At 41.9% G+C, this 27,897-nt stretch overlaps 1 protein-coding gene across 2 annotated transcripts in view; it reads left to right on the forward strand.

The window, feature by feature from the left end:
• Positions 1-5,439: 5,439 nt before the first annotated feature.
• Positions 5,440-27,897, forward strand: part of ST6GALNAC3 (ST6 N-acetylgalactosaminide alpha-2,6-sialyltransferase 3) — a 644,958-nt gene continuing 622,500 nt past the window's right edge. For both annotated transcript variants that reach the window (XM_055139264.1, XM_004603336.2), the window contains exon 1: positions 5,440-5,615. In XM_055139264.1, coding sequence (XP_054995239.1) covers positions 5,598-5,615 — 18 coding nt within the window. In that variant the 5' untranslated portion in view covers positions 5,440-5,597. The remainder of the gene's footprint in view (positions 5,616-27,897) is intronic.

A 27,897-nucleotide genomic window follows, 5' to 3' on the forward strand; every position in this document is an offset into this window, starting at 1 on the left:
ATAATGATGAATTCTAGGTTAGAACTATATAAAGCTTTGTAAAAAGCAGGAAGCACGAGTGTTAAGAATGCAAAATGGATGGCCTTTGGAGATGATTTACAATCCCAAATGGAGGGAAGTGAAGCTTCAGCACACAGGTCAGTGCATCCTCATAAATATTCACCTAAAAGGGCACAACTATAGTCTTACTAGGACACAGATTCACAAACACATAAACATTGAACGAGAGTTACATTCTCTAAGATATGGAAAAACTCCTAGGTCAAATAGTCATAGTATAATTCTTTCTAGAAACAAAATCATGTTTTATTCTGGCTTAGAAAGTTAAAAACAATTACTTTTCCATAACATTGTCTAATGAATCTTCCAGTTACCACTTTCTATTGAAATATAATTTATGTAGTGGATGACAAGATGGCTTTTATGATATCTGGAATTCATTTAAAATATTTAGATTGGAAATTTTGTGATCCAATTAAAACTTTAATAAATGACTGTGTGTTGAATATAAATACATTAAATTAATGTGTGCAGGATGAAATTGCAGAAGTTATAGGAGTCTGCTTTTTAATTCTATTTCTATCAGCACTGTGTTATAACTCTGAGAATTACTTGGTAATGGGGCTATTTACAATGAAGCAAAACTGAATTTAAATAGGATATTTTAGCTGAAGACTTGTCATAACTTAGGAGGTTTCAGTTTTAAGTCGTATTGAGATATGATTGGTGGAAAGCATGAGAGGAGATGGAAGATGGACCAGTGGAAGGTCAGAAGATCCCTAGGGAGGCTAGAGCTGTCCTAGGGTCAGATTCTAACATTCTTTGCTTGAAGGGAAAGCAAAGACTAGTAGGTCCCATGTCTTAGGTGGGATGGAGCAGTGAGAGTCATATGGAAGGTCATTCGCATGGGCAGAAAGTGGTCATAGCTTAGTAGTAGGAAGCCTGGAGAATGTGCAATATTTTCAATGAAGTAGAATTCAGGGACTATAGGTTTATAGATATAGGGTCTATCTTCTATATACTAGAATATTTTGTTATGTAGTATTACCTTCAATGGTGTGTTTAGGAGGAAAAAAAATCTAGGGTAATACTGTCACTATGACAGTGATACAGTGTTATACTGACAGTATTACCCTAGATTTTGTCTTCTTGTATATATCCTAAATATAATGCATACTTACCCTAGTTTTCTATCAAATCTAAAGAGATTGAATTATAATTATGCCAAGTGGGAGAGAGGGGCTGCTAACATATTAGCTGGCAGACTATAGGATTTATAAGGAGACCCAGAAGTCAAACTCTCTGGGTTTAGATACTTGTTCCTCCACTTATTTACTGGGGACCACATCCATACAGATACTGTGAGAATCAAATAAATATTGCACTTAATTGCAAGGTGCTTCCTTCTTGATGCTATTTTTGGATTTAGATACTTGATTTTAAGTCACATAAAGGCTTGTAGAACTCTGCTCTATCTGTTGGTTAAATTAAATTATTGCTATATTTTGGCCAGTTTTAAAACAAAGCACTGTAGCACTGTTGTCATGTTGTCCCATTGTTTATTGCTTTGCTCAAGCGGGCACTAGTAATGTTTCCAGTGTGAGACTTGTTGTTACTGTTTTTGGCATATCAATACACCACAAGGAGCTTGCCAGGCTCTGCTGTGCAGGTGAGATACTCTCAGTAGCTTGCCATGCTCTCTGAGAGGGACGGAGGAATCAACCCAGGTTGGCTGCGTTCGTGCAAGGCAAACTCCCTACCCGCTATGCTATCATTCCAGTCCATCCTGACCACTCCTTTCTACTCTTCCACAAATCTGGCTGCACTTTAATTTCTTAATAGATTCAACATCTATTTTTTTATTTACATCCTTCTGCTTATTCTTTCCTCCAGTTATCATCCATCTGAAACATCGACAGCATTGTTTTGTAAAACTTTTGATCCAGATTTATTATAGAATCTATTGAATTTATTTGTTATAAATGTACCAAAGCAGACTTAAGGGGTGCATGTTTGGAGCTGAAGAGATGTTACAGGAGGTAGGGTGTTTTGCCTTGTATGAGGCCCAGCCGGGTTTGATCCCTGGCACCTCATGTGGTTCCCTGAGTACCACCAGGAGTGTTCCCTGAGTAGAGACTCAGGAGTAAACCTTAAGCACTGCCTGGAGTGGCTCAAAACTAAGCAAACAATAAACTTTTATGGTTATGAATGGATGACTGAGGTGTCTGAGAAAGCCGTCTCTAAGATGTGCAAAACTAGTAAAACTCACTAGGGCATACTCAGGTCACAAGATGCTGAGCATCTGAACCACAAGTGCTGATGAGTCATTCAAGATAATCAGCGATCGTTCTGTTACCCTTCTCCCAGAAGGTAGCTTTATCTTTAGATATAGAGCTGCCATTTTGAGGATATGCTTAGTGCCAGGAATTGAAATGAGTATATTTATAAGTTGCATTTAGTTCTCCTTTAGTTCTCATGAGACTGATGCTATTGTATAACTGATGGAAAGATTAAGAAACTTGATCAGGATCATCTAGTAAGGAAGTGCCTTTTGAGTCTATGTATAGAGTTCCTCAGAGCTATTTTTCAGATCTGCAAACTTCCCGGACGGAGAATAATGTGCTCTGTGCACGCAGGGCCCTCCTAACTGCCACCTGGTCAGGCATAAAATCTCTTTCAACAGAGGCTTGCTTCCACTTTGGTTAAAGACCTGACTGTGTTATATTATCTTGAATTTCTCTTTCCCATTTGACCAGGAGAGTTAAGACCTTGAAATTCTCTCATTGCTGAGATCCTATAGAACCTTTTAAGTATCCACCTCCCGTTCCCCTCAATAGTGGTAGCTCAAAACCTGTCTTCCTCTACTGGTAGCTCATTAAAGGTTGGTTGAGGCTACACAATGCATACAATGCTGAGTTTTCATGGCCTCCTGAAGCTCGTGAGTCTATGAGCTGGAGCAATGGTTTAAAGTTAAACTCCTGGTCCAACAGTCATTAGTGAAAATACTACAGATGTCCCACACTGATGAAAAGGCTAGAGAAAGGAGTGGGGCGAACATGTACTCTCTTGAGAGGGACTGAAAAGATGGAGCTTCTCTAGACGTAGGTGGTTCATCCAGTGTTCCAGCTCCAGAACTTTTCCTTTGTGGTTCTGCCTGTTGCTTAGACTTCTAAATATTCTTACCAAGAAAACAACCAATCCCTGGAAAGCCTTGATTCTGCCTTGTGGTTTGTAACTCAGTTTCTTGACGTCACAGCACTGGAAGCACACGACACTTTTTTTTTTTTTTTGACTCCTTGGAGTCAAACTAGACAGACCTGCTAGCAAGGAAACCTCTTTTGGATAAATATTTAGGGAATGGATGGTTTTAAGATTTCTATGAAAGATTAAGTGTCAGTGCCTTGAAAATGAGGTTTAAAAAAAGATCAGAGACTTGTCTTTCTTAAAAACCAACCTAAAAGTCCACTAGGCTTAAAAGATGCCATAAGCAAATTGGCTTTCCTATTTAGCATTTGTTACTTTTAGTCGAGTGGGAAATTTTATTTTTCCTTTGCATAGGAATTCCTCCCCAAAGCATGATTAAAGAAAAAGCATTTTATGTTAACATAGCAGGGCTGGAGAGAGAACTCAGCTATTGTGTGCAGATATACTGGGTATGACCCCAAATCAGAAAAAAAGCCAATAATAAATAACATGTTGGCAAAGTTTGTTTCTGTGTTTTGTGCTATACCCAGCAGAGCTCAAGGTTTACTCCTGGCTCTGCACAGGAATAACTCCTGGCTTGGTGGGGGAATCATATGTAAGTGGTGCCAGGGATAAATTCAGGCAAGTGCCCTTCCTATTGTACTGTTACTTTGGCTCTTGACAAATTTTTTGGAAGTGGGGAAATTCAGAAAAGCAGTGTGAAAGGCATCTAAAGGACTTACTTTAATCCAGGGAGATGAGGTATTTTGGTGTTCTTACCTGCACTCTCCCCGCCTGCACGGAAGAGCCTGGCAAGCTCTTCATGGCGTATTCGATATACCAAATACAGTAAAAATAACAGGTCTTATTCCCCTGACCCTGAAAAGAGCCTCCAATTGTTGGGGAAGACAAGTAAGGAGAGGTCGCTAAAATCTCAGGGCTGGGATGAATGGAGTAGTTACTGGTGCCTGCTCGAGCATATTGATGAACAACGGGATGACAGTGACAGTGATGAAAGATCAAGTGGTAGAAATCTGTATCTATATACAGAATGTTCTGTTTACTGATGCTACTGCCCCTGTAAAATAAGCATCTTTTCTTAGTTGTTTCTAGTTTGAACATTGGGCTTTCTTTTGTGGCATGGGGAGGAAGGTTGATATGAGAATTAGGCCACACCTGGTTGTGCTTAGGGCTGGCTGACTCCTCCCTGCTCCTACACTGAAGGATCACTCTTGGGGATGCTCAGAGAAATAATGGGTTGCTGGAGATAGAACCCAGGTCCATCACGGGCAAACCAGTGCCCTACTGCACTATTGCTCCCGACACCCTTCCTGTTAATTTTCAAAGAAGGCTTGCAGAGGAGAGGTGTGGAGGACTCAACACCTGTCTTTGCCCAGCAGCCGGGCTTTTTAGTTAGAGTCATTGTATTGCCCTTTGTTTCAGGGTCAGAGTTGAATTCTGAAATGCAGCCTCTCTGGATTTTCAAGCCAGCAGGAAAATTAAGCTCTATAACCTTCTTACTGAAGTTGCAGCAAAGTTCAGTTAAAGTCTAAACTTTGAGCAGCAATGTATTATAGATATGCACATGCACAATTTATATCCATAAACATTAATATATGTCTCTGGTATACCCACTCTCTCTATATTTATGTGTACACACATCTTTCATCAACTGACAGGCTAAAAGTGGAGAGACCATGAATTTTTATATACACATATGCACAGTTGTACAGATACTTGTGTTTTGTGTGTCCATGTGTGCACATAAATAGTTTGCAGCTTCTTTCCTATGGATAACTGTACTCCTCTGTTATGGCAAAAATAATTTGAGACAAGCCATCACAGAGTTTTGAAGTAGTGTGAAGCCTCCATCCTTAAAACAGGTCAGGGAGCATTTTTTTTGGCTACTTTTGAAGAATCCTTTGATGTGCCCATAGTCAGTGGAGTGGCAATTCCAAGCCCATTTAACTTTTCTAAACGTGTGAAATGTCTTCAGACCACTCTGATCTTTTCGAGAAGACCTAAGCGACGAGAAGAAAGGACCGATTTTCTCTCCCCAAGCGGATCATCTCCCCGCCTGCAGCAGAACAGCCTGTATATATTGAGCCTCAGGGGGGGAAATAAAAGAAAGAAAAAGTAGCAAGCCCCGAGGGCAGTCGCCAGGGCCGGGACGGCACGTGACCTGGGAGGCGGGGCCTCTGGGCTTCCAGCCAGTGGACGGGACCAGAGGCGGGGCCTCGGCTAGGGGGGCGGGGCCTGTGCCCGCGCAGCTCGCGCCGCGGTCCCCTTATTTGGATCTGCGGGAATGTGGGCTGGAGCGGTCCTGCCGCGGTACCAGCCTTCTGCCTGTCCCCGGGACTGCCCCTAACCCAGGCGCGCCCGCTGCTCGGTGGCAGGAGGGCCGGCGGAGCGCCATGGCCTGCATCCTGAAGGTAACGACTTGGATCTGTAGCTCGGACGCGTGGTTGGCCAGCCCCTGGCTGCTAAGAGGCACAGAGTCAGCTGCGGTCCCACCGCATCCTCATCTCAGTTGTCTTTTCCTGGCATTGATTTCCTTTTTTGTTCCTTTGGCAAATGCATATGGAGGGAGATTCTGAAATATGCAGCTGGCACAGCGTCTCTTCCCACCATTCCTGCCGGCTCGCGCCTGCATTGAAGGAGCTGCAGACTGTTGGCTCCAGGGGAGAGCAGGGCTGCGTGCCGAATAATGGGGATGGCAGGGAAGGGAGGGGGGTGCTCCCGCGGGTCCCCGATTCTGTTTCCTGAGGCCTCTCAGGGGCCACTGAAAGAGGAGCAACTGGGCACAGATTACTGGTGGTGAGGGGCACAGCACTTTGGATTGGGAGCAAGTGAGCAGAGGAGGTTGTGCAGAAACTTCAGAGTTTACAGGTAGTCCCTGAGGAATGAGTTTTCTATGCGAGCTCGAAGTGTCTATTAGCTCTACTTTAGAAAAGTTCACAGGACCATGCCTTTCTTAATAGAGCATCTCTGGCCTCTGCTTATTTCCCAGCATTTGATCAGACACGAGTTTACTCCAGCTCAGCGTCATCATCACTGTCCCCTGCTTTTGCAGAGTTTTTTTTTTTTCTAAGTCTGGGTGCTTAGCTGGAACTTAGGCTTTTTCTGGGTTTTACAGACTTGCGGCTGGAGGTGAGAGAATTTGGTGCGATTGCCTCATTAGAGAACTTTTCATTCTGCAGGGAGAGGTTTTGTCCTGCCCTACTGTTTTTACTCAGATTTAACCTGACTTCCCTGGCACACATGATTCACACCCATTCACAGCATGGAGGTTTTCTGGGCCTTGACAGTAGAATGCCAAGGCCTGTTGTTACAAACCCCCGGAGCTGTGTGTGACAGAGGAAGACAGGGGAAAACAGTTGTGTGTGTATACGTGTTCTTGTAAAACAGCTTTCTCTGTAGGATGATTTGAAGTCATCTGCTCCTGTATTGGTTATCTGAATTATCTTCCAACATGCTTGATAATGATGCATGGTCGAGTTTGCCTGTGTTTCCTAGGGTGAAAGTGATCACATATTTCCAGTGACTTTCTTGAACTTCATCTAATTTTGGAACATTTTCTGGAACATAAGTAATGGTAGCAAGTGCAAGAGGAAACGAATGTTGTTATTGCAATATGGGGTTGGGAGCTCTTAGCATAAGAACTGAAATAGGATATTTATTATATTATTAACTGAAAGGGAAGTTGAGTATAAAATTTATTATAGATGACCTTCTTCTCTTTTATGTTTACCCAGTGCCAGTTTGTTCCAAACATTTAAAATACCCATCCTGTTCTGTCCATTAATCTGATTTGACCTTCCCTTTCCAGAACTTTAAACTGATCCCAAACATTTGGACTATTTCTGAGTATTTCTGAGTGATACTGAGGAGTATCACTCCTCACTGGAATTAATCTGAAGTACAGCAGGTAAACTGCCAAGAGCAAACTCTTCTGACTCAGGAAGTCCTTAGTCTGAGTTCTGGCTCCATCAGTTGCTATCTGTCTGACCTGGAAAAGTTGCCCAAATGTCTGTTTCCCCAATGCAAAATCAAAGCAATTGCATTTGTTCCACATTGTGGGGATGAAGTCAAGTTATGAAAAATACTTTTGACACATGCATTTGATATGTGCCATTTAAAGGATAATTTAATAATAAACACTAATATTAATACTTTTTTTTGCCACTCCTTATTGTGGTTGGTGGTGCTGAGGGACCACTGAGGCCACATCCTGTGTTGCGGGGACAGGGGTGTGTCTTGCCTCATACATGTATATATGTTGCTTTACACATGTTTTCTCGTACATGTATGTATGTATGTATCTTGCTCATACATGAAAGACACTTGAGACATATAGGAGTCTTTCTCCCTTGTAAGTCTTTAAAAGTCCCTCCTGTGATGGAATGGAGAGGTGGCAGAAGGCAGAGTCCAAAGACCAAAATTCAGAGCCTCTTGCATTTGAGTTTGGGCAGTGATTGCAGTTGAAAACATCAGTTTTCTTAGGTCATAGGATCACAGATAATTATAGTAATTGACTTAGAGGGTTTTCTGAGAGTAAGTTGATGGGCATTTTAAAAAATGAAACATTTTTACCAACTACCTATTAGTTGTGAACTTGGTGTTGGCATCACAAGGTATATACACCATTGCCTCCATTCTCAAGTTTAGTAAGGGAGTAGATGAGTAGGTGAATATTACAGTGGGAGGAACACCATTGGTCTGAGGAAGATGTAGTAGGAATTTAAGGGGTAGAGCACTGAACTCTTCCAAATTAAGACATCCACGCTGATGGATTTTAAGGAAAGCAAACTTTTGAGGCATCAACTTTATTCTGAAGGCAAAAAACTAACTAGCAGGTTTTTGAGGAAGATTTTAAATTATGTTTTTATATGAGAAAACTCAGAAACAGAGAGGTTGATTAAGGTATTACTGTTGCCTACCCAATAGTGACATTGGTACTGGGACTCTGACCAGGTAAGAGGATGAACGCTGCCTATATTGTGTCAGTGTCATCCTTTTGGGGCACACAGAACTTCTCCACAAAGTATGATGCCTAGGAAGGACCCATTTCTGTCCATGCACAGAACTTACTCGTAACTGAATTATGCAGTTATACAATGCACACAAATTCACATTGCTTAGTCTTTGATACCAGAAACAGGTGGCATCAACTGTGGCTCCATCACTTGCTAATTGTTTAATCACACGCAGTATTTTTCTTCAAATTCTACTACCCCAGGTTCTGAAATGGAGATGGTCATGGATTTTTCAGTGGGTTATTCTAGACAGAAAATGAGACTTTCTGCATATTGTTAAGGGTAAGGTAATTATTCCATGGGAAAAAATAACTCCAAGACTTAGTTGGTTTCTTTCTTGTCATGATCTTGGTTAGGCAGCTAGGCTGGGTAGCTGGATCATGGTTAACAGTTCAGTCAAGGAGCTATCTCTTCCCTCAAAGTGTTTTAAAGTGTGAATTTGATGAGCATGAAATAGTTATAATTTGTATTTATTTGATGGTGAGTGAAATGAAAACATTTAAATTGATCTATTTAAGTTGGTCTACTTTCCTATAATTCTAGATACTTTATGTAACTAAACATGTTCATGTTTTATAATCTCTACCTTTAATCAATGGGTTCTTCTGAGTATCTTATATATACTGTCAACATTTAACAGATATTGGTTGTGTTCTATTATTGGTTATTTCTTTCTCTCTCTTTTTTTGTATCTATCACTGAAATGAACACAAGATATTTGTAAGTCATTTTTGTCTTGGAAGAGCCTATGGTTTTACTAAGTTGTTGAGACTTATCAATATAAAGCAATTAGACAATAAATAACACCAGACAAAGCAAGGTACCTGTTTTCTCTGTTACCTTTTTTACATATCTTGTGTGAAGGGACATTAGCTGATGAGTGACTTTAAGTAAGGAACTTAGTGTGTTCTCATTGTTTCTTCTATTCTCCTGCCGAGACTCAATCCTTCATCATATTGTGTCACATCTGAAGAAAAATCTCTCATATCTACATGTTCCTCTCCATCCTTCCTCTCACTGCCTTGACCAGAAAACTGAGTGGTCTTGAGCACTTGTCTGCTGAAGTGACCTATTTCCGTTAGGCTCCTTCCTTGCAGTCTTGCTCATGATTAAAACCATACTCAGGGTACTATGCTCAAACACAAATGCTGAACGGGCCATTTGTAGGCTTAACTGCTTACCTTGGCTCCCCAGCCATTGTGGATAAATCGACTTGTTTACCCTGGCATTTAAGATTCTTTAGAATCTGGCTCACCACCTGCTACTTCCTTACCTCTTCTCCATTCACTGATTTAATTGTGCCTCAAGTCCGTTGGCAGAGCAGCCTGTCTCTCCATGAGTGCCTCTGTGGGGGAGAGTAGGGACGCAGACCCCAAACTCTCATGAAAGACCTCCCTGTTCCAGTAATGAGATCTCTAGCTTCAGTTTCTTCATCTGTGAAATACGAGCAGAAAAAGTGCCTATTTCCTGAGGTGATGAGGCACAAATGAACATATTTCTGCCGAATTGAATCTGTCATGTGTCTTTGATAATTATTAACTGAAAGTTGTTTTTTGTTATTAATTAGTTGTTATTGTACATGCTGCTTCTCTGGAGGAAATACCCTCTACTATTACTTTACTTCTGCTGACAGAAACTCTTTCCATCTTTCAACTCTTGGTTCAGTGTCACATCTGCAGCCAAGCCTTCCCCTGCTTTAATAGACTTCCCCTACTTCCCCTGTACTTCCTTGGTTTTAGTTCTTATCTACGTTGCAGCCCATATTCCTTTAGTGATCTGTCTGTCCATTTGCTTGACTATGAATTCATAAAACAGAGTGAAGCTCGGTTTGTCAAAACTAGTGTTTACTAAGTCCTAAAATATGAATACTGTTCTGCCACTGTGTAAGATTACAACCCATTGCAATGGCAAAGAATTAAATGAACAATTCAAACTATGCTGAGTATTTGTAAGGGAATACCTTGAGGTAGCTTGCCAGGCAATGCGGTGCGGGTGGGATACTCTTGGTAGCTTGCCAGGCTCTCCAAGAGGGACGGAGTAATCGAACCTGGGTTGGCCACGTGCAAGTCAAACACCCTACCCACTGTGCTATCGCTCCCGCTCGAGCAAATCGATGAACAATGGGATGACTATGCTACAGTGCTACCTAGAGGTATGAGAGTATATGAGCGAGTGTTTCTGGGTCCCCAACTGAGTCTTTAAGGGAGAAAAGGTCCTATTCAACTTGATTTCCTTAAGAACTAGCCTATAAACAGTGTTCCTTAAATGTTAGTTGAATGTATAATTGATATTATTATTATTATTTTTTGAGATGCCTTGTAGACATGACACTGAAACTTGACCTCCCCCCCCATTTTTTTCCTTTTTGGATCACACCCAGCAATACACAGGGGTTACTCCTGGCTTTGCACTCAGGAATTACTCCTGGTGGTGCTTGGGGGACCATATAGGAATCAAACCCGGGCTGGCTGCATGCAAGGCAAATTCCCTACCTGCTGTACTATTGCTTTAGCCCTGACCTCCACCTTAAACAACTGAAATCTTCATGAATTATAGATGGGATCGCTCACTTTATTATAGCAAGCACATTAAAGTTAATCAATTAGCTATTTCTTCAGTTTTTCTTTTTCTTGTAGATGTTACCGTTTCTAATACAAAATATGGAACCAATTTGTAATCTGAAAGGGTGGAGGAAATTGGAGTGGAAGAAAGAAAGAAGAAAAATATAGGCATGGCTTATCTTTTGTTGGAATCAGTTTTGATCCCTCAGGTTAGCAGAAACAAAGCAAAAGCATAAGAAAGCAAGACAAAAATTCAGCACCCCCTAACCACCCTTTGTGGGTCTAAGAGTAGGAGGGCTCCAAAGCTTTTGACAAATCATAGGACTTTCCTGTGACTGGAAAGCAGACACACTGGTGATAAATCTGAAATTCCAAGATAACCCCAGCAAGCAGATGAGACAAGTCACTTTCTTTAATAAATCTGCCATGGCATTTATTTTTGCTGCCCACAAAATGCTGAAGTCTCAACAACTGTCCAGTTTAATTTTCAGTCTTATGGTGAGTGAACAGATGTTTTTGCAACTTCCATTAGCACACTTCGGAGAATGGGCTGTTTGTGTAAAAATATGCTCCTTTGGTTGAATTTATAACAACAGTCACAATAGTAATTGCCTTGTACTGAATGCCTGGAGTGTTCAGGTTGGGTTCTGTGCTGTGTGCTTTCTGAACATCACATGTAAGTTTTTAATTCTAAATGAATACCCCGGTTCTGAGAAGCCAAGTCGCTTGTCTCGGGTCCTTGGGTTAGTGGTGAAGTAGCGTGGGGTGGGGGAGCTTCTGCTCTTTGTGGTAATGGCCTGAATCTTTTACCTTTATTGCCACTGGAGTGGATGCACGAGAAAGCTTTGAGTTGATTTCATCATCTCTACCCTAGGCAATTCTTAGTCTAGACAGCTTCCTAACTTGGGCTTGCGGTGGAGCCCACTTTTAGCTCCGTTGTTTTCAGTTGTTCCTTCCTCAGAGTTTCCTTTGTAACTGAGGAACTAGAGGAAATAGAGGGGCCACAGAAACTGGGGACATAAAGTTCTAATTCTGCCTCCAGCACTGAATAGCCCTTTGACTCTGGGCAAGTCCTATGACACCCCTTGTGCAGGGACCCTCTTGGCCCTTTGGAGTGAGAATGAAGGAGGGGAAGCAGAACAGTATTGAACTGACCATGATGGTAAACTTCCAGGTCCTTCCAAGTTTCTTCCAAGAAAGAAGACCTGGTATTTTTCAATTTTTAGCTTAATATTCATTCGCTGTCTTACAGAGACGTAGGAGCTGTATGTATTTTAGACTCTTCAAAGTGGATCTCCTGAAGATGGGGTGGTATCAGAGTCCAAGGAGATCATGCTGAAGAAACTCAAAGCCATAAGCACTATGTACACAAGATAAAGTTATTGTTAGTCTCATAGTTAAGTGAATGAAACCACCCTGCTTGGAGATTTGTGAAAGAAAGAAGTTCGGCTCTGAGAAAAACTTGAAGTTTTCCAGTAGCTGACTAAGAAAGTTATGACCTATCTCTGGGAGGAAAATTTCTGTCCATCTGTGAGACTTGAACACGCTTATGCCCGAGGGCTGGGAGATGGATAAGTTTTTCCATTTCTTGGCTTTTAGGAAGAGTGGAGGAAGGCATTTCTTTAATCAGAGAGAGTAGATTTACAAGTGCCACGAAGATCCCATTACAGAAAGCTCCAGTCAGCCCCTGGTTATTAAAAGGCTCATTATTCAGTTTATGGATTATCCAGACATTGTCCGTCCTAGACCATTCTGATGTCTACCTTTTATGCATTTTACTGCCAATTAACACCTCCACCAGAGCCCTGAAAGGAAGAGGAGGTGAATTTCAAAGCAGTTCATTTCTCTCCTTGTTAGCAGTTCTGTCAAGGTTTGTCAGCAGGCAGGTAGTGATGGGGAAAGGCTCAAAGGAGTCCTGGGAGTCTTTGTGCTTTGTCTCTGGGTTCCTCCTTTCCTTAATTCAAGGATTAAGTGCAGACTCTGGTTCTGATTTTAACCTGTTGTAAAACCCTGAAATTGGAAAGTTAGGGCCAGCAGCTTCAAGAAGGGGGTCAGTCACCAGCAGCCTCTACCTAGGTAACAGTCACAGGAGGCCTGGGTGCTCACACCCCCATCTCCAGCCTCTGCTTTTCCTGTGTGAAGTGGTGGGGTGGCGCTTTGCACAAGAAAAGGGGTACAACATCTGGCACCTGGCAGAGTGGGAAGACTTAACTCCCAGATGACTTTTGGGCCTGACGAAGAGGGCTCCTTGAGCCCTCCTTGCGTTTTTGTAAAAAAGATATTTCTGGGGGCTAGAGCAATAGCACAGCATGTAGGGCGTTTGCCTTGCATGCAGCTGACCCAGGTTCAATTCCCAGCATCCCATATGGTCCCCTGAGCACCACCAGGGGTGATTCCTGAGAGCAGAGCCAGGAACAACCCCTGTGCATTGCCAGGTGTGACACAAAAGCAAAAAAAAAAAAAAAGATATTTCTGGGTGGCCAAAACAATAGTACAGAAGGTAAGGCACTTGCCTTGCACTGGTTTGATCCCTGGTCCCCTGAACACTGCCAGAAGTGATTTCTGAGCACAGAACCAGGAGTAAGTCCTGAACACTGCGGGCATATTCAAAACCAAAAATGAGACTTTTTTAAAATAAAAAACCAGATATCTTCATTTATTCACCACAAATATAAATGCATAAATAGAAATTTGTACCTACAGACATTTAATCATATTGTAATATTTACCACAATTTTATTTTGTTTTATGTTGAGTTTTGGGGCCACACCTGGGGCTGCTCTGGGGTTACTCTTGGCTTTGTGCTCAGGGAGCGCTCCTGCCAGTGCTTCGGGGACAATATGGAATGCTAGGGATCAAACTCTAGTTGGCTGTGTGCAACTCAAGAGCCCTATGCATTGTACTATCATTCTTGCCCCTTTACCGTGATTTGAAACCTTGCCTGTAAAAATCCTTTTCTGCAAAGAACTTCCTATAATTTTATTTTATTTATTTATTCATTTATTTTATTTTATTAAATCACCATGTGGAAGATTACAATGCTTTCAGGCTTAGGTCTCAGTTATACAATGCTGAAACAACCATCCCTTCACCAGTGCCCATATACCACCACCAAAAAAAAAAAACCCCACACAGTACACCTCCCATCCCGCCCCCCCACCCCCTACCTTGTAACTGATAAGTTTCATTTTACATTCTGTTTACTTTGGTTACATTCAATATTTCAACACAAACCTCACTATTGTTGTTAGGAGTACCCCACTAGATTCAGACCTACTGTGAAGACAAATAAGGTCCGCGGCCGCGCGGTTTTGAATTTCTGTACTTTAACAAGAAGTCCAGGGAGATTTCTTCCAGATATTAGATAATTGCAGGCTTGAAAACCCAATCTGTGGTCGTCTTAATATGGTGGCCACCGTGCCCTTCATCCCCGGAGAGAAAGAGGCGAGAGAGAGAGAGAGAGGAGAGAGAGAGAGAGAGAGAGAGAGAGAGAGAGAGAGAGAGAGAGAGAGAGAGAGAGAGAGAGAAATACCTTTCCCCTCCCGGGCGGGCACAGGGCCGAGACTTAGTTCTCAGGCTGGAGACATTCTGCGAGGAGTTGCCCACGCTGAAAGAGGTTTTGCTGGGTCTGGATTCACGCTTGTGCAGCTGCGGAGAGGCCGCACATGCCTGCGGCCCCCGGGATCACATCTCGGCGGTGGGTGAACTTCCTATAATTTTAAAAGGTGTTTTGTTTCTTAGAACATTTACTCACTGTGCAGTTGGGTGGTAGCACTGTAGCACTGTTGTCCCATTGCTCATTGATTTGCTTGATCGGGCACCAGTAACATCTCTATTGTGGGACTTGTTGTTACTGTTTTTGGCATATTGAATATGCGACGGGTAGCTTGCCAGGCTCTGCCGTGCGAATGGGATACCCTCGGTAGCTTGCCAGGCTCTCCAAGAGGGACGGAGGAATTGAACCCGGGTCGGCTGCATGCAGGGCAAATGCCCTACTCGCTGTGCTATTGCTCCAGTCCACACTGTGCAGTTACCAGTCACAAAACTTCTCTGGTTGCTTATGAAAACTGTTGGTTTACATCTTGCCCCTAGAGGCTGGTGATCACAAGGGAGTTGGAAGTAAAGTGTTTGCGTCCTTAGTTGGGAATGAGGCAAGATGTGGGTTAAAGAGCACAGGAGGAGCTCATCATAGATGTTAAGGACAGGCATGAGCAAGTGACTGTTCTGCTGCTTCCTCTCCTTGGAATGGGCAGGCGAATCTGCACAGAACAGGGATATGAGGGATTCCTGGGGTCGTTTTGTTCTTGGCCCCAGTAGTGGGCCAAGAGAAATGAAAGTTTCTTTGAAGTGTTTGCTTTATTATTGATCAGGTAAGGCTGTTGGCAAGGCTGTTTCTCTCAAAATGGTAAGAATGATAGGGTAGAAAGGGTGTTGGGTGTGAGATAGAGTTAATCCCTCTCAGTCCCAATCCAGCCTTGTTATGTATCTGGTCTGCGGCAATAATACCTTTATTTAACATTGCGTAGCAGGGCTGACCTGCAGAAATACAGATCAGGTCATTTATACAATTATAACTCTCTAAGATGCATATTTGTAAAAAGACTGAAATGAGAGAGCCAAAATGGATTTCAATAGTGCATTTTTGTGGCTGCATACATTCGAAATACTTTCTTCTTCAACATGTAGCACTGTAGCACTGTAGATGTAGCACTGTTGTCCGTTTGTTCATCGATTTGCTCGAGCTGGCAGAAGTAACGTCTCATTGTGAGATTTGTTACTGTTTTTGTCATATCGTATATGTGACGGGTAGCTTGTCAGGCTCTACCGTGAGGGCAGGATACTCTCAGTAGCTTGCCGGGCTCTCCAAGAGGGATGGAGGAATCGAACCCAGGTCAGCCTCTTGCAAGGCAAATGCCCTACCCACTGTGCTATGGCTCCACTCCAGTTTTCAACATGTAATCAAGACAAAATTGCTGAGATCTTTTTCTTTTTTTTTTTCCGTTTTCTTCCTAAATTTGAACTTCAGTGTCTGTATTGCTATTACAGCCTGCCTAAGTTTGGAAGCTAAGTTATTATCAGAAATATCTGATCTGAGAGATGTGTACTGGAAGCTGGCCCAGTGGCTAAAATGTCTGCTTTGCAAGCATGAGGCTGTGGATTCAATTTTTGGTGCCCCCACCTGCACCAAGCACTGTCCTGGCACCTCTGCTGCCTGAAATCCTGAGTGCCGAATGATTCCTGGTCACACCCAGCCTGGTGTGTGTGTGTGATCACTGCAGTTGATCACCACCACCACCATCAAGCACACAGCTGAAATGATACTCAGTCAAGAGTGCATGTGACCCCCCCCCCCCCATTGGGCATCACAATTAAAGTCTACCACTCTGGAGAGCACTTCAAAAAGTGTACGTGAGCATCACAACTAAGAATGTGACTGTCAGTAGTGAAATGTGCAAGCCCTGTAACCAAAAGAGCTTGACCTCTCTGGTGAGCACCACCAGTGAGCTTGTGTTCAACCCTGTCACCACAGCAAAAAGATCAACAGAGGCAGGGCAGTGGGGGAGGGGGAAACTTAATATTAAAAAAAAATAGGTGCCTGAGAGATAGTACAGAGGTTAAGATGCTTAAGAAACCACCAGCCAACCAGGTTTAGTCCCCAGTACCACATATGTACCCCCAAGAACCATCAGGAATGATCCTGAGCACTGAGTCCTGAGTAAGCCCTGGGAACCAATGGGTGTTTGCTCCCATTCCCCAAGAAATACTCAATCTGTATTTAGATTTTTACAAAATTTTTAGTTAAGAACATAGATACATATCTGCAAGCTGATCGAGGTGTTTGAAAGTTTTACCAGCATTTAATGGTCAGTTTTTATATTATTTATTAATTAAAATAAAATTACAATCAAGGTAAAGAGAAAATGAAGTGAAATTTATCAGTTATGCAGGCGGGTGTGGGTGGGAGGTATACTGTTTTTTTTTTTTTTGGTGGTGGAATATGGGCACTGGTGAAAGGATGGGTGTTTGAGCATTGTATATCTGAGACATAAGCCTGAGAACTTTGTAACTTTCCACATGGTGATTCAATAAAATAAATTAAAAAAAATAAAATGACATGAAAAGTGTTCTTTTTCAATCATCCTACTGGCCATGTTTTTCCTTTTTTTTTGGATGTTGATTTGCTTGTATGTTTTATAGTTTTAAAATTGTATATATTATATTATGTATATTATATATTAAATATATACATTATATATTTGATAGAATGAGGATTTATGCTTTCTCTTTGCACATAAATCTCAGAACTATTCATTGGTTAAATCTAAAAAGTATTTTTGCAGAAGTTTTAAACACCAAAGCGCGTCAGATTTTACACAAGTTTGTCACATCAATTTCCAAAAGTACACTAAAAATGTAGTATCATAAAGACTCATGTTTAGTAGCTGAAGGGAGGGTAAGACAGTATGTCATCCAGTAGGCAGAGGTTAACAATAACTTCTACAAGCCCTACCATCAATAACCAGTCCCTTTTTGAAGATAAACATTGGACAATAGCTAACATCCTTAGCTATGCAACACGGAGCACAAGGCTTGTCATAGCAGCCATGTTTCAAGTGCTCAGTAAGCCACATGTGGTGGGATAGACATTCATTTTGGTATTCATCCTCACTCTTAAGAGACCCCCCCTAAACTCCAAGATATGGGAATAGTGGAAGAGACTGGAGAAAGTCTCCTTGCAGGAGTAGTGATCAGAAGGCGGGTAACCTTTGTTATTCAGACCCTTGGCAGCCCATGAAAAACGATTGATGAACCAGTCATGACTTCTGAACCCGGAGACATATTTGAGCCTTTGAGGAATCCTCTGCCTGATGGACCCCCAGATGTGGAGCAGCTGTGAATTCTCCCGAGGGAGTGCTGCCTTCGGCGATGTGAGAGTTGGCTCTTTGGTCACGTGAACTCCTGTTGGCTTTGAGGTCAGAGACTTTATATGATTTTCTTTGAGTTGTTTCTGTGCTCTGGGAGGGGGTACACAGATGGAAGCAATTTAGCTATCTGAAATAAACCACATGTCTTCTTTTAAGTCTGGAGAGTAAAGCCATTGGAGTCCCTTTGTACAGTTTGCTTACTTTTTTTTTCACTGTTGATTTGTGTGCATATCGAGGCCGCAATGAGCTGATTAATAGTTGTCCGATGGTGCTCAGGCAGAGCAGTTTGTAAATCTGAGGCTGCGTTTCGCCTACTCTTCAGTGTTGTATTCCTGCTCTGCCCCACCTGGTCTTGGAGCCTGGAGGGATAGTGTTTTTTTTGCCTGAGATGAACATTTCATTACAATAATGACAGCTGGTGCCATTTGCCGAGTGCCTTCTCTGGGGCAGGCAGCCTGCCAGATATTTTACAGATATTTATGCTTTCACAACAAGCTTTCTGGACAGGCGTTCTTACTTTCACCTGACAGATAAGGAAACTGGCCTCTATACTTAACAACTTTTGCTTGTAGGAAAGGCCTAGACCAGGTTAGCAAACTCAGCTTTGAGCAAATTCTGGCCTGCTGTGTGTTTTTAATATAGCCTCGTTATTAGAATGGTTACTTTTTATTTATTTATTTATTTTTTTCCATTTTGGTGTATTTAGGTAGCATGGTTGCAGTACTGTTAGCATTTGTGGTTCGGAGGCGCAAAATGACTGCACTGTCATCACTACAAAGGCCCCCAGAGTCCTTCGTAACTGTCCTTGAATCACTCTGCTCTGCTACGTCCCCTATCTCGTCACAGTTTTTAAATGGGTGAGAAAAATAAAAATAAGGATAATTAAGATTTCATGATATAAGAATATGAAATTTATGAATATTCTTCTTCTACTATATATTTTTCCTATATCACAAATGAATGCAGTCATTCTATATCTGCCCCTTTTCCATGGCCAGGGAAAACAGGGGTTAGGAGGACTGGTCAATGGTTGGAACTAACCACAAGTGTGTGTGGGGCTGAGGGTGGTAAGACAGAAAAGAGACCAGTATGACAACAGTAACTGGGAATGATTACGCTGGACAAGATCTGAGCGTTAAAAGTAGATAAGGAATATTCTTATATTCTTGATAACTTTTCAGTATCAATATTGCAAACCACAGTGTCAAAAAGGGAAGAGAGAGAGAGAGAGAGAGAGAGAGAGAGAGAGAGAGAGAGAGAGAGAGAGAGAGAGAGAGAGAGAGGGAGAGAGAGAGAGAAGAGAAGAGAGAGAGGAAAAGTGCCTGCCATAGAGGCAGACATGGGGGGATGGGAGGAAACCTGGGGACACTGGTGCTGGGAAATATACACTGGTGGAGGGATGGGTGTTGGAATACTATATGACTGAAGTCCAATCACGAACAGCTTTGTAATGGTCTACAAAAATAAATTAAAGGAAATGAAAAAAAGTATGAAATTCAGATATCAGCATCTGAAAACAAAGTTTTAATCATTATATATTGAATTAAAATTAGTTTGTGTGTCTCTGTTCATGTTTTAGGGGTATAGTGTTACCATTCTGTCTACCACCCCGTTCTTCCTTTCCACTCTCCTCCTTGCCTCCTCCCCTCACGTAATCTCAGTTCTGTCAAAGAGTCAACTGTTTTGTTTCCCTTGATCATTATCTATCTGAATTTCTCTTAAAGCAAGACTTCTTGGAATGCAGTCCTGCTTATTGCTTGTTTTCTTTTGGACACACACCCAGGCTCTGTGATCATGGATCACTCGTGACGGTGCTCAGGGGACCCTGTACGGAAAAGTGGATAGAACTCAGTTCTGCTGTATGTATACAAAGCAAGTCCTCTCCCAACTGCACTATCTCGCTTGCCTGGTCATGCTTATTTGCCCCCTACTATCTATATCTGCTTTCATGCTCAGAGGCAGGGTTGAGAAATTGACATGTTTGCTGGGTGATACACAACAGCAGAGTGTGACTTACCCCTGGGCTGACTATTGAGGTCTGTCAGTGGACTGTAAGAGTCAGGCTTGGGGGCTGTGCAGGTTCTTCTGTGTATGGCCAGGGTTGGCTTAAGGTCTAATACTATGAATGTCAGGACATAATTTATAGAGCCTTGAATGTGTGGCTGCTAACCGATACACAAAACCATGATGCCATTTAGAAAAAATTCACCTTGGCCATGTGGGGGGCTTCTTGTGTTTGTACTTGCTAAGTCCCACCCTCACGTCCATAGTCAAACGGAACCCCAGGATTTGAATTTCTAACAAGCCCCCAAGTGATGCTGATGTTGCTTATATTTGAACCACACTGAATAGTTGTGCCCTTCTGCATCTTGCTCAGTATGATAGATTCATTCCCTAAAAGAAGTTGACTAGAACTATAAGTTTAGAGATTCAAGACAAGTGCATTCCAGCCACCTTTTTTCAGCATTGTTACTCTTCCTCCCTTGCTCTCACTAAAACACAAGCTTTTTTTTTTTTTTTTTTTTTTTGCGTCACACCCGGCTATGTGCAGGGGCTATTCCTGGGTCTGCACTACTCAGGAATTACTCCTGGCGGTGCTCAGGGGACCTTATGGGATGCTGGTGATCGAACCCGGGTTGGCTGCATGTAAGGCAAATGCCCTACCCGCTGTGCTGTAGTTCCAGTTCTGAAAACACAAGCTTCTTGTCTCCAGGCACTCGGGCTATAAAGTATGTCGATGTGCAGGTGCTTCTGTGACTGCTGTTGTGGAGTTGGGGCTGAAATGACCCACCCTTGCATTTCTGGAGCTTCCTTTCTTCCCAGTTAATTGAAAATTTAAGTTTGTGATGAAATGTAGCAGAAGATTTGGATTCCTGGTGATTGCATGCCAAACTCTTTCTCATTCTGTATTCCCCCCTCTCCACTCCCCCATCTCACCATTTCTTTACTGGCCCTGGGGTACAGGAAACACATTTTACAGTTGGATTGTACTGGCTTTGGTCATGCACTTGTGCTCAAGTTTACTATTTTAATTCTTGGCTTAGTCTCCTATTTAAAAAAATAATCATTATTTAAGCATTAGGAATGGGGAGAACAAAGACTAGTGAAGATGATAGCTTTTTTTTTATGTTGATGATTCATAGCCTTGTTTTGGATCTTAAATAACAAAAAACATTGGAAAGCACTGATTTAATCTCTTCTTCCAGGCTCATATTAGCACAAAAAAGAAAATTTGTTTCTGAAGTTTCCCCTTTTGTCATTTCCTAGCTTCTTATTTCTAGGCCTTTATCATTATTATATTTTTAAGCCCCCCTTTAGTATTTGATGTCTGATTTCTCCCTTTCAAACTTTCTAGTCTATGAGTCGCTCTCTCCCTCTCGCCCCGCCCCCTCCCCGCCCAACGTAAGAGCTACAGAAATAATTAGTCTGTAGTTCTAATGAACCATAATCTCGGCCTTATAGGAGGGAGTCCTTCTGGGCCTCTGTCACTGAGTAGAGTTCTCTTGCCGAGTCCCAGATACAAACCATTCCACAGGAATTCTTCTCTAAATGTGATTTTTTTCTGATTTCTTTTTTCTGATAGAGGACCATATTCAGAAGTAGTCAGTCATCACCAGGGCTATACCCAGTGGTGCTGCGAGCCTTGAAGAGATGTACCAGACATCATTCAAGGGCCTGCTTTGAATCCAGATCTGCTAGGCCCCCCTTGGGTGGAGGTGCTGGGCCTGGTGCAGGGGCGCAGTGACTGCCGCCCCATCCCTTACCCCGGCACTTGGCCCTCCCTGGAGGAGAGAGCAGCAGCAGGAAGCCTTCCCGACTGCACCACTAGAGATGTTTAGATTCTACCATCCCCTCCCCTCCTCTCCCCTCCCCTCTTCTCTCCTCCTTCTTCTCGTACTTTACCATTCAAGCTATTTCCTCAACATTGAGATGTAAATCATTTCTGTGCCTGGTATAAAATTATTGCTGTGCCCAAAGATGTCATCTTACATGTATTTGCGTGTTTGTTAGCTTGGAGGTTAACTTTTCTGCTACCATTTTTGCTCTTCTACTGTTAACCTTCTCAGCCTGATCTTCCTTTCCCCTTATTTGAAGAAGAGAAAACCCATTCCCCAGAAGCAGCAGGTGTCCAAATCTTTATCACCCAGCTCTGCTGGCATACTTATTTCTCCTGATATTCTTTCATTTGCGTATAAGAAAAAACTCTCTTTGTCTCTCCCCTCCCCTGGTTTGTGTCACTTAATTGTTTGTTCTTTGGTTTATTGCTTATTTCATTCTGCCATGCTATTTCTCCTGAATACTCTGGTTGATGTCTTTGATTAGAGCCAATGTATCAGAATATGATTTTTACCTTTTTATGGGAGTGAGGGTGGGGTACGGTAGGGTGGGGTCTGGGCAGTTTAAGCCATAGATGGTGGTTCTTAGGTTATTCTTGTTCTCAGGATGATCTTGATGTTGTTTGGGGTTCCAGACGCTGTGCCAGAGACAACTAGAGTCAGCTGTAAACCAGGCCAATTCCTTATGCCTCATACTCTATCTCTGGCAGCTAACTCCTAAATGAAGGCTTGTTTTCCTCTCAGCCAGTTTGATCCAATCTTAGGACTTTATTGTGAGAAGTAACATCCACACCTGATATCATTCTAGATTTCTATATTAGAACAACCCAGTTTGAATACTGCTGCTACATGTGGTTCCCTGAGGAAAGCCCAGGGTTATTTCTGAACATAAAGACTAATAGCATTCCCCTTATCCACACAAAAAAGAGAAATTAGCTAGGATTTGAGTGTAGGAGTCTGTCTAAAGTAAAATACATGTACTATAATGTTTCTGTGGCCAAATAGATTAATAAAAATAAACTAATTTGCAACCTGCCTATAATATTCATGATAATAACCTTAATGATAAAGTAACACCATCAAGTGTTCTGAGCAATTTGTGGTAAATAATATACTTAAGGCATATACTTTATTTCCTTTAATATTCAATAATCCTATTAGAAAAGTGCTATTAATATCATATCTTTTTCACTAGGAGGAAACCAGGTCTTAGAGAAAGCTCATTCTTTCATTGGTTATTATTTTAACAATAAGTAGAGCTAGAGACAACCTAAGTGCCAATCAATGAATGAATGGATAAAATGATATATGTACCACATAGTTCATATATATTATATATATATAGTATTCAATGAAATAGTACTGAGCTTTTTAAAAATATAAATGAAACCCTGCTCTTTGCAATAGCATGGATGCACCTGGAAGGCATTTAGCTCAGTAAAGCGAGATGGAGAAAGAAAAACACTGATTTCACTTAGACGTGTTGCATAAGTGAACAAAAGAAATAAAGTAAATAGAATAAAATTTGGGGGCTATAGGACCAAATTAGTGTCTACCAGAAAGGGGGAAGAGAGGGATTGAAGGGACCAATTGAAAAGTGAAAGGCAGAATTAGACTTTTAGTGATTAGTTTAATGTAGTATATACAGATTTTATTTGTTGTTGTTGTTATTTGTTTGCTTGATTTTGGGCCAAACCTGGCCGTACTCATAGCTTACTCCAGGCTCTGTGCTTAGAGATCACTCACTCCTGGTGGGTCTCTGTTGACCAAGTGGGGTACTGGGGACCAAATCAAGGTTGGCCATGTGCAAGGCAAGCACCCACTTGCTATACTATCAATCTTTCCCCAGATGTTCATTTTTAATCTAAACATAAAATGTTTAGGTTACGTTTTGTGCTTAAACATTTTATGTTTAGGTTAAAAACACCTGAAATATAAAACATTAAAAACCAATGTTTCGATAAAAAATAAACAGTAAGTCAGATCATGTAAGCTCCATCTAGGTAGCTTTGAGTTTAACGCTGAATTAAATTAATTTTTTTATTTGATTTGTTTTGTGGGATGCTGGGGATTGAACTGAGGGCCATAAGTATGTAAGGCACGTGCTGTACCGTGGAGCCAGTACACCAGTCCACCCTTTGGGCAAAATTTAAACTCTTTTTCTGTGCTACCAACATTCATGATCTTGTTTGTGCTTATTCTTGAGAAATTCCCCAGCATCTTGAGCCCTGCTTATTTTCATTCCACTCAGTTCTTGGACCTCTTCATGTTCTTTACTGCTTCAGAGCCTTTCTGATGCCATTTCCCTGCCTGTCATACTTGCTCCCAGATTCTTTTTGAGGCTGCCCACCTTTCATGTCCCAAACAAAAGTATATTGCCTCAGACAGATTTGTGCTGCTTTTGCTAATAAAATATAACTCTTCCTGGGTGTCCCTATTCTGCTTCCCTTGTTTATTTGTGTCCAGAGCCTCATACTTGACACATATTCACGCATAGTTGTTTACTGTCAGTCAAAAGACTGACAGGGCAAGGATTCTTATTATTTGGTTTATCCTTCCATGTTTTGTATCTTAGCAGAGTGCGGTCACATAAATAAATGATTGCAAAAATAATTCGGGGCAACAACAAAACTAGTGTGTGCAAGGTGATGCAACCTGATCATGGGAACAGGCTACTAGGGGGGAGAGTGACAGGTTGTGGATGACTGACACCCGCCACAGTGGGGACTGGCAGAGATGAAATTGTTGGCATTAGATCATGAAGTAAGAGTATGTCTTGTGCCGGCATGGACTTTATCATCTGGATGGAGAAACATTAATAGGTTTTAAAGAGATCGTTAAATGTGGTGGAGGTAGTAAGCCAGAGAGAAGAATATTCTGTTTTATTGTCTCTTAGAGTACCCGGTGTCCTTGGACTCACTCTTGTCATTGTCCTTTGTATTTGGAAATTACTTGTCCCAATTATTTTGCTGCAGAGATTGACCAGGCAGAATTTCAAACAGATCTGGAAGCAGAAATGTACTGAGAAGGACACACGCTTGTTTTTAGCAGAGCTTGAGACTTTTATCGAACAGACAAGGATGAATCCATGAAAAAAGGAAATGAAGTGTTTTCATCATATAACTTGATAGCTGTTTTTCATGTTGTCTAATTCAGTGAAAGGAGAATCCCAATATGGTAGTTCTCACTTAGATGTGGCATCTAAACACAACTGAAGCCATAGATGCGAAGAACAGATTGGTGTATGTCGAAAGAGATTCTGAGCGGAGGATCAAATGAGTGAAGAGTATAAACTTCTGGTTTAAAACTAAATCCTGGGCTGAAGAGATGGTACAACAGTAGGACCCGGTCTTGCACCTAGCCTACCCAGGTTTGATACTCCGCATCCCTGAGCCCGCCAGGAGTGATTCCTGAGTGCAAAGCCAGGAGTAAGCCCTGAACACAACTGCTGAGTATGCCCTCTCACTGGCCCCTCCCAATTAAGTTCTGATTGTATAATCTATAGCATGATTATATGCCTATTACTATTTTGCCTTTTTGAAAGATATTAATAGAATATATCTTGAAAGTTCTCATCATAGAAAATAAAATACCTAGTCGAACTCACTGGCATACACCTTTAAAAATGTATATATTTCAAATTATCATATTGTGTACCTAAAATGAATATAATATGATATATTTACTTGAACTTCATTATGGATACATGCATGTAAAAATGACCTTACTTCTTTGTCTACCTGGTCAATGACTTTTATTTAAACATTTTCCTTTTTTTCCTGTTGCACATTTAGGATTCCTCTTACCTTCCCCTTTGCTGTTTTGCAAGCACCAGACCATTAATGTACTGCTTACATGCCATTGGTTGTGTGACTTGCATCTCCTTGTCCTGCTTACTGGGGGTTGTGCACTTCAGCTGTAGAGCTTACACACTTGGTTGCAGTGTACCATTGATCACACATTTAGTGTTGTGCTGGGGATCCCAAGTGTCATGTGGGGTGGCACTGAGAATGAATTATACCACCGATTTATCTCCATGTTTTACCTTGTAACTTGAATTAAATGACAATCTTTTGGTATCTTTGATCTGTGAACCTTTCTAAGTTGCCCTGTATCTTTCTCAGCCACTTAACATTAGCCACTTTCTGAGACACTTAACATTACCCTCTCTGATGTAGTTCTTCTAGATCTTTTCAAGTCTGCATTTGAAATAGAAAATTTGTGGGGGAGTTGTGGAAGATGGCTGAGATTAGGCTGGACTTAAGGACAATGGTGGAACACAGAGAACCTGTTGTTTGAGTTTGACGGTGTCCAAAGAGCACCTCTAGAGCTTTTTGGTTAATAGAAGTTTGTGAGATGTTTGAAGGACAAGCTTAAATGCTGTGGAGCTGTTGAGCAGAAGAAGTGGAATATCTTCTTTTCTTACTGACATTATAGTCCTTGGATTGGATTTGGTCACTCCTTTGTTTTCAAAATGTATTTTGTACATTTTGTACATTTCAAAATGTATTTTGAAATTTGTTCCAATTGGGCCAAGCTTCATGATTGTGCAGGCAAATTTCTATCAGAGAGCTGGAAGCTCACTTCTGCAATGCCACTTAACTTCTCTGGGGGGCTTCACACCCTTCACATTGGAGGTATGTGTTTCTTGAAGTAAAGGACCTGGGCTGGGGCCTTCTCACAGTCCGTGTGGCTATGCATCTCCGCCCCCGCCCCCCAACCTTGCTGATGTCTCAGGCGGTGGGGCTGTCACCATCAGTGCACCTGCAGTTAAGCTCACACCCTCACGCTTGTCCTAAACCCTTCTAAAACCACTGGGCCATCTTGCGTTCCTGTTCTCTCTGGAGATCGCTAATAGCAGAGCTGTCAGGATCGATACAGTTTTCTCATGCATGTCACTTGGGCTTGAAGTCACCGTTTTGTGCTTGCTGGGCAGGTGCTTAAAGCCACTGAGCCATCATCTCGGCCCTGTGTGACCACCTTTTAATGAGTGCATATCACCTATAAAATTTGTAAAGTTTGGATAAGCAAATATATCAACCTTTTTCAACGTGCTAATAAAAGTAAAATATTCATGGCAAGTAAAGCTATTAATATAGGTGCTTCAATTTTCATTTAGCCAGAGCAATTCTACATTTAAAAGTAATCTTTTGAGCCCTTAGCTTATTGATGGCACAGCTGAGGTCCATTCTGATATGGCTGAACAGTTAATGCTTGTAGTCTTAAGCTATAATTTGAGGGGAGCGAGATAGGCCTGGCCCATTGCCCACTCAATGCCTGCTGTTGCCCAGTCCTGACTTGAGCTGTGGTTCCATATTATTGCTTTTGAGACAGCTGTTTAATGAGCAATCCGTAGCTCCAAACTTGAAGTGAGCATCTCATAGGCGTGTGTCAGTTAAAGCTTCAACAACTCTGTCACTGTTTTGTGAGTCTCCTGTGAGTTTGTGTTGTTAATGAGAAAATGCAGGTGTAGCGAGATTAAGGACCTGAGTTGACAGAGTTGTTCTAGGGGCCATGTGTCAGCTGAGTTCTCTAACTCCAACTCGCAAACTCTGAATCCAGCCCTGTCTTATAGCCAAGTCATCCCTTGGATTCAGGTGGATTGCTAGAACACAGACAGAAATTTCCTTATCTATAGTCTTTATTCTTATTTACTCATGATCATGGGATGCTGGGAATTGAACACAGGTTGACCACATGCAAGGCAAACGTTCTACCTGCTGTACTGTCACTCCAGGACTGGAGCATTAGCACAATGGGTAGGGCCTTTGCCTTGCACGCAGCCAACCTAGGTTCAATTCCTCCATCCCTCTAGGAGAGCCTGGAAAGCTACCAAGAGTATCTTGCCTGAATGGTAGAGCCTGGCAAGCTACTCATGGCGTATTCGATATGCCAAAAACAGTAACAAGTTTCACAGTGGAGACGTTACTGGTGCTCGCTCTAGCAAATCGATGAACAATGGGATGACAGTGCTATAGTGCTACAGTGCTACTTATGATCATGACAATATTATTGTCTTGTTTGGCAGTGCTGCTGTGCTCTGCCTATCATGAGAGTGTCTGGACCCTACCACCATTATTCCAAAGTCCCTTCTCTCTGCCCGCCCTGTAAGCAGTCTCAGATGATCCTATAGTCTTCAAAGAAAAGGTTTTTTTGGGCCATTTTGTCTAATCCCATCTTTCTGTCTTGGATCTCTTGATCTTATTAGAGATACTTGCTTTTGTTTATTTTTATTTAAAAATTTCTGTGAGTCACACTTGGCGGTGCTCAATGTTTACTCCTGGTTCTCCTTCAGAGATCACTCCTGATGTCCCATGGGGGACCATCTAGGATGCTGGGGATCAAACCTGGGTCG

The sequence above is a fragment of the Sorex araneus genome, chromosome 5, assembly GCF_027595985.1.
Source record: "Sorex araneus isolate mSorAra2 chromosome 5, mSorAra2.pri, whole genome shotgun sequence".
NCBI lineage: Eukaryota > Metazoa > Chordata > Mammalia > Eulipotyphla > Soricidae > Sorex > Sorex araneus.